This window comes from Scyliorhinus torazame, chromosome 6, assembly GCF_047496885.1.
Source record: "Scyliorhinus torazame isolate Kashiwa2021f chromosome 6, sScyTor2.1, whole genome shotgun sequence".
Lineage (NCBI taxonomy): Eukaryota > Metazoa > Chordata > Chondrichthyes > Carcharhiniformes > Scyliorhinidae > Scyliorhinus > Scyliorhinus torazame.
Window position 1 is genome coordinate 16,123,863 of NC_092712.1, and position 16,648 is coordinate 16,140,510.

At 50.7% G+C, this 16,648-nt stretch overlaps 1 protein-coding gene across 2 annotated transcripts in view; it reads left to right on the forward strand.

Moving 5' to 3' along the window:
- Positions 1-16,648, forward strand: part of bop1 (BOP1 ribosomal biogenesis factor) — a 256,999-nt gene that overhangs the window by 214,191 nt on the left and 26,160 nt on the right. For both annotated transcript variants that reach the window (XM_072507966.1, XM_072507965.1), the window contains exons 8-10: positions 3,607-3,768; positions 6,737-6,817; positions 12,775-12,844. In XM_072507966.1, the coding sequence (XP_072364067.1) occupies positions 3,607-3,768; positions 6,737-6,817; positions 12,775-12,844 (313 nt within the window). The remainder of the gene's footprint in view (positions 1-3,606; positions 3,769-6,736; positions 6,818-12,774; positions 12,845-16,648) is intronic.

Consider the following 16,648-nt stretch of genomic DNA (forward strand, 5'->3'; position numbering starts at 1 on the left):
CCTGCTCCACCATTCAATTAGATCATGGCTGATCTTTTGTGGACTCAGCTCCACTTTCCGGCCCGAACACCATAACCCTTAATCCCTTTATTCTTCAAAAAACTATCTATCTTTATCTTAAAAACATTTAATGAAGGAGCCTCTACTGCTTCACTGGGCAAGGAATTCCATAGATTCACAACCCTTTGGGTGAAGAAGTTCCTCCTAAACTCAGTCCTAAATCTACTTCCCCTTATTTTGAGGCTGTGCCCCCTAGTTCTGCTTTCACCCGCCAGTGGAAACAACCTGCCCGCATCTATCCTATCTATTCCCTTCATAATCTTATATGTTTCCTTGAGATCCCCCCTCATCCTTCTAAATTCCAACGAGTACAGTCCCAGTCTACTCAACGTCTCCTCGTAATCCAACCCCTTCAGCTCTGGGATTAACCTAGTGAATCTCCTCTGCACACCCTCCAGTGCCAGTATGTCCTTTCCCAAGTAAGGAGACCAAAACTGAACACAATATTCCAGGTGTGGCCTCACTAACACCTTATACAATTGCAGCAGAACCTCCCTAGTCTTAAACTCCATCCCTCTAGCAATGAAGGACACAATTCCATTGCCTTCTTAATCACCTGTTGCACCTGAAAACCAACTTTTTGCGACTCATGCGCTAGCACACCCAGGTCTCTCTGCACAGCAGCATGTTTTAATATTTTATCATTTAAATAATAATCCCTTTTGCTGTTATTCCTACCAAAATGGATAACCTCACATTTGTCAACATTGTATTCCATCTGCCAGACCCTAGCCCATTCATTTAGCCTATCCAAATCCCTCTGCAGACTTCCAGTATCCTCTGCACTTTTTGCTTTACCACTTATCTTAGTGTCGTCTGCAAACTTGGACACATTGCCCTTGGTCCCCAACTCCAAATCATCTATGTAAATTGTGAACAGTTGTGGGCCCAACACTGAGCCCTGAGGGGCACCACTAGCTACTGATTGCCAACCAGAGAAACACCCATTAATCCCCACTCTTTGATTTCTATTAATTAACCAATCCTCTATCCATGCTACTACTTTTCCCTTAATGCCATGCATCTTTATCTTATGCAGCAACCTTTTGTGTGGCACCTTGTCAAAGGCTTTCTGGAAATCCAGATATACCACATCCATTGGCTCCCTGTTATCTACCGCACTGTTAATGTCCTCATAAAATTCCACTAAATTAGTTCGGCACGACCTGCCCTTTATGAACCCATGCTGCGTCTGCCCAATGGGACAATTTCCATCCAGATGCCTCGCTATTTCTTCCTTGATGATAGATTCCAGCATCTTCCCTACTTCCTAAGTTAAGATCACTGGCCTATAATTGCCCGCTTTCTGCCTACCTCCTTTCTTAAACAGTGGTGTCACGTTTGCTAATTTCCAATCCGCCGGGACCACCCCAGAATCTAGTGAATTTTGGGAAATTATCACTAGTGCATTTGCAATTTCCCTAGCCATCTCTTTTAGCACTCTGGGATGCATTCCATCAGGTCCAGGAGACTTGTCTACCTTCAGCCCCATTAGCTTGGAGGCAGCTCTCCATCACCTTATCCTGGACAATTCGGGATGGACAGAAAACGCTGGCCCAGCCAGCACCACCCACATCCCATGAAGGAATAATTAGAGAAATGTCTGAGCTTGTCCGAATTGTGAGTGAGATTATATGCAGAATATTTTCGTCCTTTGGTAAAGTCCTTTCTCTTGCTGCATTTTTGCTGTCTATGATCCTGAGGTTTGATCATTGTGAAGGTTTAGTGATGCATTTTCATCAAATGGGGCACAGTGGTGTGGTCGGTCTGACCTTTCCTTGCCCAGGTTTGTCTTTAAGTGAGGAGCGATGCTTTGCTTTGGTCGGGGCACACCATCGATGCTCGTCATTGGGCCACAAGGGAAGGAGCTGAGTCCCAGAATGGCTGCAAAGAGCAGCAATGAGTTTGGTCAATAGTGTCAGCAACATAAGGCATGGTTTAAAAAAAATATGCCTTTTGGCTTTTGAAAGGAGACTTTAAATCTGGGATACTGAGTGAGATAGGGAAGTCCTGAACGCTTCCAAGTCCTGCTCAGAATAAGGGGTTGGCCATTTAAAACGGATGGGTAGGAATTTATTAGGGCTGGTTTAGCACGGGGCTAAATCGCTGGCTTTTAAAGCAGACCAAGGCAGGCCAGCAGCATGGTTCAATTCCCGTACCAGCCTCCCTGAACAGGCACCGGAATGTGGCGACTAGGAGCTTTTCACAGTAACTTCATTTGAAGCCTACTCGTGACAATAAGCGATTTTCATTTCATTTTTCATTTCATTTCATGTGCTGGGTTGTGAATCTTGGGCGTTCTCTAAAGCTGTGTGCGCTGCTCAGTCATTGAATGTGTTCAAGACAGCGATCGCTAGATTTCTGGGTACTAAGGGATAATGCAGAAAGGCGGAGTTGAGCTAGATGCTGAGCCATGATTTTAGTGAGCAGGCTCGAGGGGCCAAATGGACCTCTCCAGCTCCTGTTTGTTTTATGTTCTTGCTCAACAAGGGATGGTGAGTTCACATTGATGAAAGGGCCAGCCAGCTCTTCACAGAAAGCCATCAGAAGCTGAAATGGTTTCTGGGTTAGGGTTGTCAGAATCCATTTCCTGTTCAAAAATATGAATGAATAAAAATCGCTTATTGTCACAAGTAGGCTTCAATGAAGTTACTGTGAAAAGCCCCTAGTCGCCACATCCCGGTGCCTGTTCGGGGAGGCTGGTACAGGAATCGAACCGTGCTGCTGGCCTGCCTTGGCCTGCTTTAAAAGCCAGCGATTTAGCTCAGTGTGCTAAACCAGCCCCAGATATTGGACCAATTGGGTTTTTCCAACCATGGCACCTTTCACCCTGTCTTGTGCCAGCTTCCCAATCACCAGCTTTTGCCATTTTGATTCTCATCCTGTGTTAGTGAGATTGGAACTCGGATTACTGGTCTAGTATTTTTAACATTAGTGGTGGGAGGGATGCGCTGGATGGGCTGAACAATCGATTCCTGTCACCACGAGAACAGATCCCCCTTTTGTCATTGTTAACTTCCCTGCCATGTACCATGGAGTCACGAGATGGCGTGGGGTATGGGAGCACTACCTGTCCTATGCCTGTTCATTCCCATATACCTCAAACTACCGATGCAGCGGAATTTGTTTTGACAAAGCATTTATCCAATAACATTGCAACAGTTGTAAAGAGAGCCCTTTCCAAACCTCTAGATCCATAAAATTCAAAGAGAACAAAGCAGCAAACACGAAACCGCAGCAGTGATTAGTTTCCAGGGTTGTATTGCTGTACGTGGCCCTGCATTCAGTTTAAATATTGCTGCTCTGGAGGGTCCCCGGTGAACAGTGCCTCTCTCGGAGGGCAAGGAGCCCTGGATGATCGCGGCATTTCTTCTCGCTGGTCCCTCCTAACACTGTTACTGTTCTCTTGCACCTCTGGATGTGATTACCAACTGCCCTAATCGTATGTGTGCATTGACCCAGAAACAGGAACGTACATGCTTCACTTCACTGGCTCCCTTATTCCACCTGGTCTAATGTAGCTTGCTTGATGTTTGTCTTTTGCAGAGACTGGCCTGGGAACAGCAGGAGCCCGAGGAACGGAAATTAAACTTCCTCCCACAGAAATTCACATCTTTGCGTGCCGTGCCTGCATTTTCACGCTTCATCCACGAACGCTTTGAACGCTGCCTCGACCTCTATCTGTGTCCACGGCAAAGGAAGATGAGGGTAGGTTCACAGTTTTATTCCAGGGCACGGAGGGGGGAGGCGGAGGGGAGACAATAAACTGACCTTGCGCTGCTCTGGTGCATGTTTTCTTGATGGGTCCATTGTTTTCAAAATCTTGCGTTTATGTATAGTCCTCTTATCTTATACAGTGAATTTCTTATACAGTGAATTACTCTTGAAGTGTGCCCAGTGTTGTGTCGGCATTCGCAGCACGGCTTCCACACACAGCAGTTGGGTAAATGGCCGGTTAATCTATTGGGTAGTTGTTCTGGAATGTTGGCCAGGACACCAGGAGAACATCCAACTCCACTTTAAATACTGTAAGATCTTTCATATTAGCTGAGGGAAGAGCCAAAGCCAGTGTTAAAGACAACACCTCCGACAGAGGAGCATTCCCTCAGATCTATAAGGAGATTTATTGATGTGGAATGTTTTTCGTATAGGGATCATGAATTCTTTTGTAATGAAAGCACAAAATGCTGGATGAACTCAGCAGGTCTGGCAGTATCTGTGAAGAGAGAAGCAGAGTTAACGTTTCGCGACCGTATGACCGTTTTAGTGGGCAGCACGGTAGCATTGTGGATAGCACAATTGCTTCACAGCTCCAGGGTCCCAGGTTCGATTCCGGCTTGGGTCACTGTCTGTGCGGAGTCTGCACATCCTCCACGTGTGTGCGTGGGTTTTCTCCGGGTGCTCCGGTTTCCTCCCACAGTCCAAAGATGTGCAGGTTAGGTGGATTGGCCATGCCAAATTGCCCATAGTGTCCAAAATTGCCCTTAGTGTTGGGTGGGGTTACTGGGTTATGGGGATAGGGTGGAGGTGTGGACCTTGGGTAGGGTGCTCTTTCCAAGAGCCGTTGCAGACTCGATGGCCGAATGGCCTCCTTCTGCACTGTAAAATTCTATGATCTATGACCCTTCTTCAGAGCTTTTATTGTATGATTTCTTTTAGCTTTGCTTGTCCGTGAATTATTTTGCTGAGTCTTGTTAGGAAGGTAAAGGTAGTTTTAAGAGATTTATATTAGTATTTGTAAAAAGGAAATAAGGTATAGTTTTAAGTGTGTTTAATTTAAGATTTCTGTGCCTGGAACTGTAAAACCTATAGTTGGATTCATGCTGGACAGAGGTGTTTGTATGTGTGGGGGCTGGTTTCAACTCCAGCTGTGGTTCGATTGTGCTTGGAGAAGGCTACGGTGTGAAGAGTAAATAAACCAGCCGTGATTGCTTAGCAATTGGGGACTTAAGGTAGAGAAACTTTTTAAGTTTTACTTTCACTAATTTGATTGCAGTTGTAGATAGATAATGAGAGAGAAGGCAGCTCTGCTCGAAGCAGTTGGTTTTAGAAAGATAAAGAGGGAACATCCTTCTCAGCCTTGCTAGAAGAAAAGCCATACTATGAAATAATGGTTAAGGGAACAGATGCCGGTAATCTGAAGTCCAGCTAGTTCTAGAGACTCGAGAAATGAAGAGAAGTTTCCAAGAAGTCTGGAGTTAACAGAACAGAGGAAACTGGGAACCAGAACAGATTACTGTTCAGTAAAGTCAGTTGGATGGTACTCACCAGGTATTGGATCATGAGAGGCCAGAAAGATATCTGCTGTAGTGCTTCAGTTTGTGAGAAATTACTAGTTTTGGAAGCATTATTTGAAATAATTGTGGAAATCGGTGGCTGGACCTCGAAGTTTGTGTAAAGCCTTTAAGACAAAGGAAACCTGAAGGGAGAGGTGTAAAATCTGAAAGCAAAACCTTGATGGAAGCAGCGGAGGCAAAGCATATTTTACAAGATTTGAAGTGTGACTTTTGAAAATGGAATTTGAAATCACGGATGTGGAAGTCGGAGTTTTGCGAGACACAGTGGCTCGTGGTATAAGAATCATCTGGGAGGATACTCAGCAAGACCTTCAGTCGCTGAAAGTAAGCGCGCAGGTACAGCCGGCCGTAAAGAAGGCAAATGGTATGTTGGCCTTCATAGCGAGAGGATTTGAGTAGCAATAGAGATATTTTGCTGCAGTTGTATAGGGCGTTGGTGAGGCCACACCTGGAGTATTGTGGGCAGTTTTGGTGTCCTTATCTGAGGAAGGATAGTCTTGATATGGAGGGAGTGCAGCGAGGGTTTACCAGACTGATTCCCGGGGTGGTGGGACTGTCATATGAGGAGAGACTAAGTCGGTTAGGATTATATTCATTGGAGTTTAGAAGAGAGAGGGGATCTCATAGAAACTTATAAAATTCTACCAGGATTAGAAGGGTGGATTCAGAAAGAATGTTCCCGATGGTGGGGGGAGCCCAGAACCAAAGTCATAGTTTGAGGATAAGGGGTAAACCTTTTAGGACCGAGGTGAGGAGAGATTTCTTCACCCAGAGAGCGGTGAATCTGTGGAATTCACTCCCACAGAAAGTAGTTGAGGCCAAAACGTTGTGTCATTTCAAGAAGGAATTAGATATCGCTCTTGGGGCTAAAGGGATCATGGGATATGGCGGGAGGCGGGATCAGGGTATTGAACATGACGATCAGCCATGATCATAATGAATGGCGGAGCAGGCTCGAGGGCCGAATGGCCTCCTGCTTCTATTTTCTATGTTTCTGTGATTTTGAGGAGAAATCCACAGACGTTCACTTGGGTTCAGAGAGGTGTGCATCTTACCATAGTCATCTGTGTGCTTAAAAGGGACTTTGTGGGTGTTCATTAGACCATTGTAGATTAAGATGTACTTTGTAATCTGTATTATTCCTAAAACCTGTGTAATTATGAAGCTAAGGGGAAGTAAAGGAGTATTGTATCATAGTCCAATTGTTTAATGTTTAATTAATTAACAGCTCTGTGACACTTCCTCCACGGTTTATATCGGTCTTTTGAGCCAGGGTTCCATTCTGTCATCTTGCTGTCCAGTTATAACACCAACTGTGATCGTGACAGTCTTCCGCTTGCTGCTACAGCGGTTAGTTTACTTTGTTTGCTTTGCTCCAGGTGAATGTGGACCCAGAAGACCTGATACCAAACCTTCCCAAACCAAAGGATCTGCAGCCATTTCCAACCACTCAGGCACTGGTGAGTACCATCCACATGGAAGCCCTTTGACCGTGCACTGGAACATTCTCTATATAGAAGGTTCTGTGTGTGTGCACTCACTTAATGCTGGTTGTGAGCAATGGTGGTTACCTGGTGGGATTCAGCAGCCATCTGTTAATGGGAACGGGTGCAGGTCACAATGGCAGCCGTACATGCCATCTACAAGATGCACTGTAGGAACTCACCAAGACTCCTTAGACAACACCTTCCAAACTCCCAACCTCCACCACCTTGAAGTTCAAGGGCAGCAGACACATGGCAATACCACCACCTGCAAGTTCCCCTCCAAGCGCCACACCCTGATGTGGCAATATAATCACCGTTCCTTCTCTGTCGCTGGGTTGAAATCCTGGAACTGCCTGCCTTGCAACAGCATGGGTGCACTTGCATCACACGGATTGCAGAGCCTGATCACTACCTTCCCAAGGGCAATTAGGGATGGGCAATAACTACTGGCCAAGACCGTGACGCTCACTTCCCATGAAGGAATAAAAGTATGTCCGCTTCTCTATATCTGTGGTGTCTGACAGCCCACCCGGTGTTGGGTATGTTTCTCCTTTCTCCTACAATACATGTGTGGATGGATCACTGGCATCTCCACTTCTAATGTGATTGGTTCAGATGGAAACATGTTGCTGGCTACTCCCAGGATAATGGTTCAATTGGTCATTACTGGAATATATTCCGGTCATACACTCTTGTGCCCTGTGTGGAACCTTGCGTACATTCCTCACATTTTACATACTAGAGTTTTGATTCAACATTTAATTGAATTTTGTGCACACTGCAGTCTATGTTCCAGAGTAGACACACCTTATGGGATTTTTATGTGAACGGTGCTCTACAAACACAAGCTGTTGTTTTATTTTCGGGCTTGGAATTAGTATATGCACTCACATCATTCTTAATTTGGAACTGTGTGGCTCCATGAGCTGGAATTTTTAGATTCATTCCAGAACTAATTTGGCAACCCTCCTTTCAGAAACGTTAGCTACAGAGTTTGCCTAATTGTATGCAATGCTCCCAGGGATTACCGAGGCCTGGCTACAAAGTCTCAGGACAGGGAATTAAACACTGCAGGGTGCAGCTTATTCAGGAAGTGGTGTTGCTGTATTTATTCGGGTTAACACGATAGCAGTAGAAAATAGGGCCACCGCTGTCGGCAAGATACAAATAGAATCATTATGGTTAGAGAGAAAAGACCCCTATTGTGTGTGCTGTCTACAGACCACATCATAGAGGACGGGAGGTGGAGGATGGAAAATGCAAATTGGGAAATTGACTTTAAAACAGGAATAATATTCATAAGAGATTTCAACTGCTCAGAAGAGGTAGATAGTGGTGATAAAGGAATGGGGTTCCAACAATGTGCATAGAACATACAGTGCAGAAGGAGGCCATTCGGCCCATCGAGTCTGCACCCTATCCCCGTAGCCCAATAACCCCTCCTAATCTTTTATGGTCACTCAGGGCAATTTATCATGGCCAATTCACCTGGTTGGCTGGTTTAGCACAGTGGGCTAAACAGCTGGCTTGTAATGCAGAACAATGCCAGCGGCGCGGGTTCAATTCCCGTACCAGCCTCCCCGAACAGGCACCGGAATGTGGCGACTAGGGGCTTTTCACAGTAACTTCATTGAAGCCTACTTGTGACAATAAGCAATTATTATTATTATTAATAATCTGCACATCTTTGGATTGTGGGAGGAAACCGGAGCACCCGGAGGAGACCCACGCAGACACGGGGAGAACGTGCAGACTCCGCACAGACAGTGACCCAGCGAGGAATCGAACCTGGGACCCTGGCGCTGTGAAGCCACAGTGCTAACCACTGAGCTACCGTGCTGCCCTATTGCACACGGCTCCTTTTTAACCCCATGTGTAAAAAGCTCAACAGGGGATGATTCACTATTGGATTTAATGGGGACTGAACTAGAGCCGATAAGAGAAGTAAAATTAGTGGCGCATCTAGCCAATAGTGACCATAATACATAATGCACTTTTAGAATGATGGCAGCGAATGAGATGAGTTAAAAGCTGATGTTGGTGCAATGACAACAGAACTTTTGCAAAATGAAATGGGCGACCATATTGACCAGCAAGGATGTAGAAAATCTATGGGAAACATCTATGGTTTTCAACAGTGCTCAGGAAAAGTATATTCCGCGAAAAGGAAAGAACAAACTAAATACTAGTAGGTCTACATTGATGAATATAGAAATAAGAAAACAATGGGAGTCAGGGAGAGGCCCATTTATGTACATAGATGGTGGAGAAACTCATAAGAAATTAGGAGAGTTCAAAAAAAGAATTGGGAAGACGAATAGAACAACACAAGTGGTAACGTCACTGGGCTAGTAATCGAGAGGCCCAGGCTAATGCTCTGGGCACGGGAGTTCAAATCCCACCACGGCAGCTGGTGGAATTTAAATTCAATTAATAAATCTGGAAAATAAAGCTAGTCTCAGAAATGGTGACCAGGAAACCATCACCAATTGTTGTGAAATCCAGCTGGTTTATTTTGGGAAGGAAATCTGCCATCCTTACCCACTCTGGTCTACATCTGACTCGAGACCCACAGCAATGGGCCGAAAGACCAGTTCCTGCTCCTGTTTTCCAATGTGACTCTGACCCCTAACTGCAGTGGCCCAGCAGGTCGCTCCATTACAGGTGGCTGAAGGCCAGTTGTGATGGTCAGCAAGGTCTACGATGCTGCGCCCCTCCCTCACTCCTGCCCCTCAGACGCTGCGACCCTCCCTCGCTCCTGCCCCTCTCTCGCTCCTGCCCCTCTCTCGCTCCTGCCCCTCTCTCGCTCCTGCCTCTCCCTCGCTTCTGCCCGTCCAATGCTACGGCCCTCCCTCGCTCCTGCCCCTCCAATACTGCGACCCTCCCTCGCTCCTGCCCCTCCCTCGCTCCTGCCCTTCCCTCGCTCCTGCCCCTCCGACGCTGCGACCCTCCCTCGCTCCTGCCCCTCCAATACTGCGACCCTCCCTTGCTCCTGCCCCTCCCTCGCTCCTGCCCCTCCCTCGCTCCTGCCCTTCCCTCGCTCCTGCCCCTCCGACGCTGCGACCCTCCCTCGCTCCTGCCCCTCCAATACTGCGACCCTCCCTCGCTCCTGCCCCTCCCTCGCTCCTGCCCCTCCCTCGCTCCTGCCCCTCTCTCGCTCCTGCCCCTCCCTCGCTCCTGCCCTTCCCTCGCTCCTGCCCCTCCGACGCTGCGACCCTCCCTCGCTCCTGCCCCTCCAATACTGCGACCCTCCCTCGCTCCTGCCCCTCCCTCGCTCCTGCCCTTCCCTCGCTCCTGCCCCTCCGACGCTGCGACCCTCCCTCACACTCCTGCCCCTTGAACGCTGCCGCCCTCCCTCGCTTCTACCCCTTCGACGCTGCCGCCCTCCCTCGCTCCTGCCCCTCTCTCGCTCCTGCCCCTCTCTCGCTCCTGCCCCTCTCTCGCTCCTGCCCCTCTCTCGGTCCTGCCCCTCTCTCGCTCCTGCCTCTCCCTCGCTTCTACCGTCCAATGCTGCGGCCCTCCTTCGCTCCTGCCCCTCCAATACTGCGACCCTCCCTGGCTCCTGCCCCTCCCTCGCTCTTGCCCTTCCCTCGCTCCTGCCCCTCCAACGCTGCGACCCTCCCTCACTCCTGCCCCTCCAATACAGCGACCCTCCCTCGCTCCTGCCCCTCCCTCGCACCTGCCCCTCCCTCGCACCTGCCCCTCCCTCGCACCTGCCCCTCCCTCGCTCCTGCCCCTCCCTCGCACCTGCCCCTCCCTCGCTCCTGCTCTTCCCTCGCTCCTGCCCCTCCGACGCTGCGACCCTCCCTCCTGCCCCTTGAACGCTGCTGCCCTCCCTCGCTTCTACCCCTTCGACGCTGCCACCCTCCCTCGCTCCTGCCCCTTCGATGCTGCCGCCCTCCTTCACTCCTGCCCCTCCGACGCTGCCATTCTCCCTCACTCCTGCCCCTGTGACCCTCCCTCCTGCTCCAGCGACCCTTCCTCGCTCCTGCCCTGCAGACCTCCTTCACTGCTGCCCCTGCAACCCTCCCTCACTCCTGCCCCTCCGACACTGCGGCCCTCCCTCGCTCCTGCCCTTCCGCGCTGTGACCCTCCATTGCTCCTGCGACCCTCCCTCGCTCCAGCCCCTGCAGCCAGCCCTCGCTCCTGCCCCTGCGGCCATCCCTTGCTCCTGTCCTTGCAGCCCTCCCTCGCTCCTGTCCTTACAGCCCTCCCTCGCAACTGCCCCTACGCGCTGCGGCCCTCCGATGCTGTGGCCCTCTTTCACTCGCTCCTGCGGGCCTCCCTCCTTCACTCCTGCCCCTGTGGCCATCACTCCTGCCCCTGCAGCCCTCCCTCATTCCTGACCATCCGACACTGAGGCCCTCCCTCGCTCCTCCCCCTGTGGCCCTCCCTCGCTCCTCCCCCTGCGGCCCTCCCTCGCTCCTCCCCCTGCGGCCCTCCCTCGCTCCTCCCCCTGCGGCCCTTCCTCGCTCCTCCCCCTGCGGCCCTCCCTCGCTCCTCCCCCTGCGGCCCTCCCTCGCTCCTCCCCCAGCGGCCCTCCCTCGCTCCTCCCCCTGCGGCCCTCCCTCGCTCCTCCCCCTGTGGCCCTCCCTCGCTCCTCCCCCTGTGGCCCTCCCTCGCTCCTCCCCCTGCGGCCCTCCCTCGCTCCTCCCCCTGCGGCCCTCCCTCGCTCCTCCCCCTGCGGCCCTCCCTTGCTCGCTCCTGCCTCTGTGACGCTCCCTCAATCCTGCCCCTACAGCCCTCCCTCACTCCCACCCCTCCAACGCTGCAGCCCTCCCTCCCTCCTGCCCCTGCGACTCTCTCTCCCTCCTGTCCCTGCGACCCTCTCTCCCTCCTGCCTCTCCTGCATTGCCTCTTCAATCTCTGCTGCATCTAGGAGGATAAAACCTGAGAAGTTTCTCTCACGCCCTGTTTCTCTCACGCCCTGTTTCTCTCACGCCCTGTTTCTCTCTCGCCCTGTTTCTCTCTCGCCCTGTTTCTCTCTCGCCCTGTTTCTCTCTCGCCCTGTTTCTCTCTCGCCCTGTTTCTCTCTCGCCCTGTTTCTCTCTCGCCCTGTTTCTCTCTCGCCCTGTTTCTCTCTCAGGCCCTGTTGCTCTCTCGCTCTGTATCTCTCTCGCCCTGTTTCTCTCGCGCCCTCTTTCCCTCGCGCCCTGTTTCCCTCGCGCCCTGTTTCCCTCGCGCCCTGTTTCCCTCGCGCCCTCTTTCCCTCGCGCCCTCTTTCCCTCGCGCCCTCTTTCCCTCGCGCCCTCTTTCCCTCGCGCCCTGTTTCCCCTCGCGCCCTGTTTCCCCTCGCGCCCTGTTTCCCCTCGCGCCCTGTTTCCCCTCGCGCCCTGTTTCCCCTCGCGCCCTGTTTCCCCTCGCGCCCTGTTTCCCCTCGCGCCCTTTTTTCCCTCGCGCCCTTTTTTCCCTCGCGCCCAGTTTCCCCTCGCGCCCAGTTTCCCCTCGCGCCCAGTTTCCCCTCGCGCCCTGTTTCCCCTCGCGCCCTGTTTCCCCTCGCGCCCTGTTTCCCCTCGCGCCCTGTTTCCCCTCGCGCCCTGTTTCCCCTCGCGCCCTGTTTCCCCTCGCGCCCTGTTTCCCCTCGCGCCCTGTTTCCCTCGCGCCCTCTTTCCCTCGCGCCCTGTTTCCCTCGCGCCCTCTTTCCCTCGCGCCCTCTTTCCCTCGCGCCCTGTTTCCCCTCGCGCCCTGTTTCCCCTCGCGCCCTGTTTCCCCTCGCGCCCTGTTTCCCCTCGCGCCCTGTTTCCCCTCGCGCCCTGTTTCCCCTCGGGGCCCTGTTTCCCCTCGGGGCCCTGTTTCCCCTCGGGGCCCTGTTTCCCCTCGGGGCCCTGTTTCCCCTCGGGGCCCTGTTTCCCCTCGGGGCCCTGTTTCCCCTCGGGGCCCTGTTTCTCTCACGCCTTGCCCTCTCACGCCTTGCCCTCTCTGTTTTACAGGTTTACAAGGGGCACACAAACTTGGTGCGGTGTATCAGCGTGTCTCCCAGCGGGCAGTGGCTGGCCTCAGGTAACAACACACTCCTTTCTTCTCCACATTACATCTTTGGTCTCTGGTTGTTAGCCCTCTTAAAACAACAAATGAAATGGGAAGTAAATGTGTTAAAAGGGAAGCTGGAACATTTCTGTGGCCGCTCTACTCTGAGCAGCAGCTTTCCAGCCGCTGAAATCATCCTGCACTGAGGTAATCGAGTTACTTCACAGCTCCCCAGCATCGTGTGTTTGTGTCTAGCTGCAGAATGAACTCCGATTGTAACAGTGCACGTCTCCCCCATACAGTCAGAAGATAAAGTAAAGAGAGCAGTTCACTCGTTCCGTGTTAATTTTATCTTCCATTAATTATTTACTGTAAATTTAAGGGTTTTAATCTCATTGCATCAACTTGGAGAGGTGGGGGTACTACCGGATCCACTCCCAAACATATGTCAACATTTGGCCTGTGGCCTGCTTGCCTGGGGCTGACTCCATTCCTGCAGTGAGCAATAGGAGACCAGGATCAGAACCGACCTAACTTTTTAAAATTCTCTCCTGGGATGTGGACGTCACTGGCAAGGACAGTATTTATTGCCCATCCCTAATTGCCCTTGAATCGAGTGACTTGCTCAGCCATTTCAGAGAGGCAGTTAAGAGTCAAACACATTGCTGTGGGTCTGGAGTCACATGTAGACCAGACCAGGTAAGGACGGCAGATTTCCTTCCCTCAAGGACATTAGGGACCCTGATGGGGTTTTTACAACGAGGGCCAGTGCAGACTCGATGGGCCAAACTGTAAATTTTATGATTTTTTTTTAAAGAAAATATTTTATTGAGGCATTTATCATTTCAATATTTCAACATATTAACATTCTAAATAACAGAGCGGTCCAACACACGCAAAAACCCCACAGTAACACACCCAACTTCCCCCCCCCCCCTTCTCGCCCTAACTCCTAACTACCCATACCTTAGATTCCCCTCCCCTATTCTTCACTGCCATGCCCCCCGCCCCCCCTCCTGCTGACGGTCAGTTTTCCTTGAAGAAGTCGATGAATGGCTGCCACCTCCGAGCAAACCCCTGTATTGAACCCCTGAAGGCGAACGTAATCTTTTCTAGCCTAAGGAACCTGCCATGTCACAGACCCACACCCCCGACCTTGGAGGCTCCAAGTCCCTCTGTCCAGCAAAATCCATCTCCGGGCCACCAGGGAGGCAAAGGCCAAAACGTCGTCTCCCCCCCAGTCCGTGTCCGTGGGCCCCGTCCCCCCGGTCCTCCCGGATCTTCCGACATCTGAAAATCCCTGCCAAAATCCCCTCGGCCTCGGACACGCCCAAAACAAATGTACATGATTTGCAGGCCACCGCCCCCCACCCCCAACTGACCACACCTGTCCTCCACTTCCTCAAAAACCCTACTCATCCGGGCCACAGTCTCATGAGCCCTGTGGACCACCTTGAACTGGATCAGGTTAAGCCTGGCACATGACGAGGATGCATTTACTCTTTTCAGAGCCTTTTCCCATAGCCCAATTTCCAACTCCCGATTGGGACCCCTTTCCACTCCAACAATTCCTTATATATTTCCGAGACCCCCCCTCTCTTCCCAACCCCTGTTTTAGACATCACCTTATCCTGCAGTCCTCTTAGAGGGAGGCGACGGAAGCTTGGAACCTGCCTTCGGACAAAGTCCCATACCTGTACGTACCGAAATCCGTTCCCACCCAGTAACTCAAACTCCTCCTCCAGGCTCGGGAACCCCTCCTCAATGAAGAGATCCCCAAACCTCTCAATCCCTGCCCGCTGCCACCTCAAGTCCTCATCCAGCCCCCTCGGAGTGAACTGGTGATTGTCGCAGATCGGGACCACACCTACGCCCCCTCCAGTTTCATCTGCTGCTTCCATTGCCCCCAAACCATCGGGGCTGCCACTACCACTGGGCTTGTGGAGTACCAAGCCGGTGAGAACGGCAGAGGTGCTGTTAACAGAGCCTACAGACTCATGCCCATACAAGATGCCGCCTCTAGCCGCTCCTACACCTACCCCTCCCACTACCCACTTCCTAACCATTGAAATATTAGCCGCCCAGTAGTAAATAAAGTTCGGAAGGGCCAAGCCTCCCTCCCCGCGGTAAATTCTATCATTCTAAGCAATGATAGTTTTGTGGTCACCATTATTGAGATTCGCTTTCAATTCCAGATTTATTAATTGTGGTGGGATTTGAACCCGTGCCCCCAGAGTGTTAGCCTGGGCCTGTGGATTGCCAACCCACTGCCATCACTACACCATCATCGCCACAAGAGCACAAGATGGTGTGAGCCAAATCTAAAATTCGGGACCACTTTGTGCTCACCTTGTTATCAATGCAAATTTATAAAGCACGGCACTGTCGAGGCAAAATTTCTCTCCATGAAATGTAATTAACCTGATGAAATTGCAGACTCAATATGTAAATTATATTGATTTGATTGCACACTATATTGCATTACATTTACAATAAGTATTTGCATACGTCAATTGATTTCATTTGACAAACGTGTTTATAAAATGCTGAGGAATCTGTGCAGCTGTGTGTGACAAATGGTCATATTGTGTGTGACTTTACGCAGTACCATATGTTGGGTCACTGCGTCTGTTAACCATTCCTTTGGTGCAGTGACCGTTATCATGTTGACACATTAATGTCACACCTTTTCATGAACTTTAATTTCCCAAAGCACATTACGGCTGATTTATTGGTTTTGAAGTGGAGTTGAAAGAAAGAACAAAGAAAAGTACAGCACAGGATCAGGCCCTTCGGCCCTCCAAGCCCGTGCCGACCATGCTGTCTGTCTAAACTAAAATCTTCTACGCTTCCTGGGTCCGTATCCCTCTATTCCCATCCTATTCATGTATTTGTCAAGATGCCCCTTAAATGTCACTATCGTCCCTGCTTCCACCACCTCCTCCGACAGCGAGTTCCAGGCACCCACCACCCTCTGTGTAAAAAAACTTGCCTCGTACATCTACTCTAAACCTTGCCCCTTGCACCTTAAACCTATGCCCCCTAGTAATTGATCATCAGCAAACTTACTAACCCACCCACTTCCTCATCCAAGGCATTTATAAAAACCACAAATAGCAGAGGTCCCACAACAGATCCCTGCAGGACACCACTGGTCACCAACCTCCAGGTGGAATACTTTCCATCCACTATCACTCGCTGTATTTCAGACAGCCAAATTTCCCTGTATCCAATGCCCCCTAACTTGAGCCTACCATGGGGAACCTTATCAAATGCCTTACTGAAATCCATATACACCACATCCACTGCCCAACCTTCAACAATGTGTCTCGTCACATCCTCAAAGAATTCAATGAGGCTTGTGAGGCCTGACCTGCCCCTCACAAAGCCATGCTGACTATCTTTAATCAATCTATGTTTTTCTAAATAATCATAAATCCTATCTCTCAGAATCCTTTCCAATATTTTGCTCACCACAGACGTAAGACTGATGGGTCTGTAATTCCCAGGGATTTCCCTATTCCCTTTCTTGAACAGGGGAACAACATTCGCCTCCCTCCAATCATCCGGTACTACTCCAGTGGCGAGTGAGAACGCAAATATCATTGCCAACGGCGCAGCAATCTCCTCCCTCGCTTCCCGTAATAACCTTGATCCAGGGGACTTATCTACCCTGATGTTTTTCAGAATTTCCAGGACATCCTCCTTCTTAATATCAACCTATTTGAGTCTATTAATCTGGTTCACACTGTTCTTATGGGCAACCAGGTCACCCTCTCTAGTTTAGGGCCTCCCCAACCTCCTCAGACTCTAGGCACAAGTTCCCTCCACTATCCC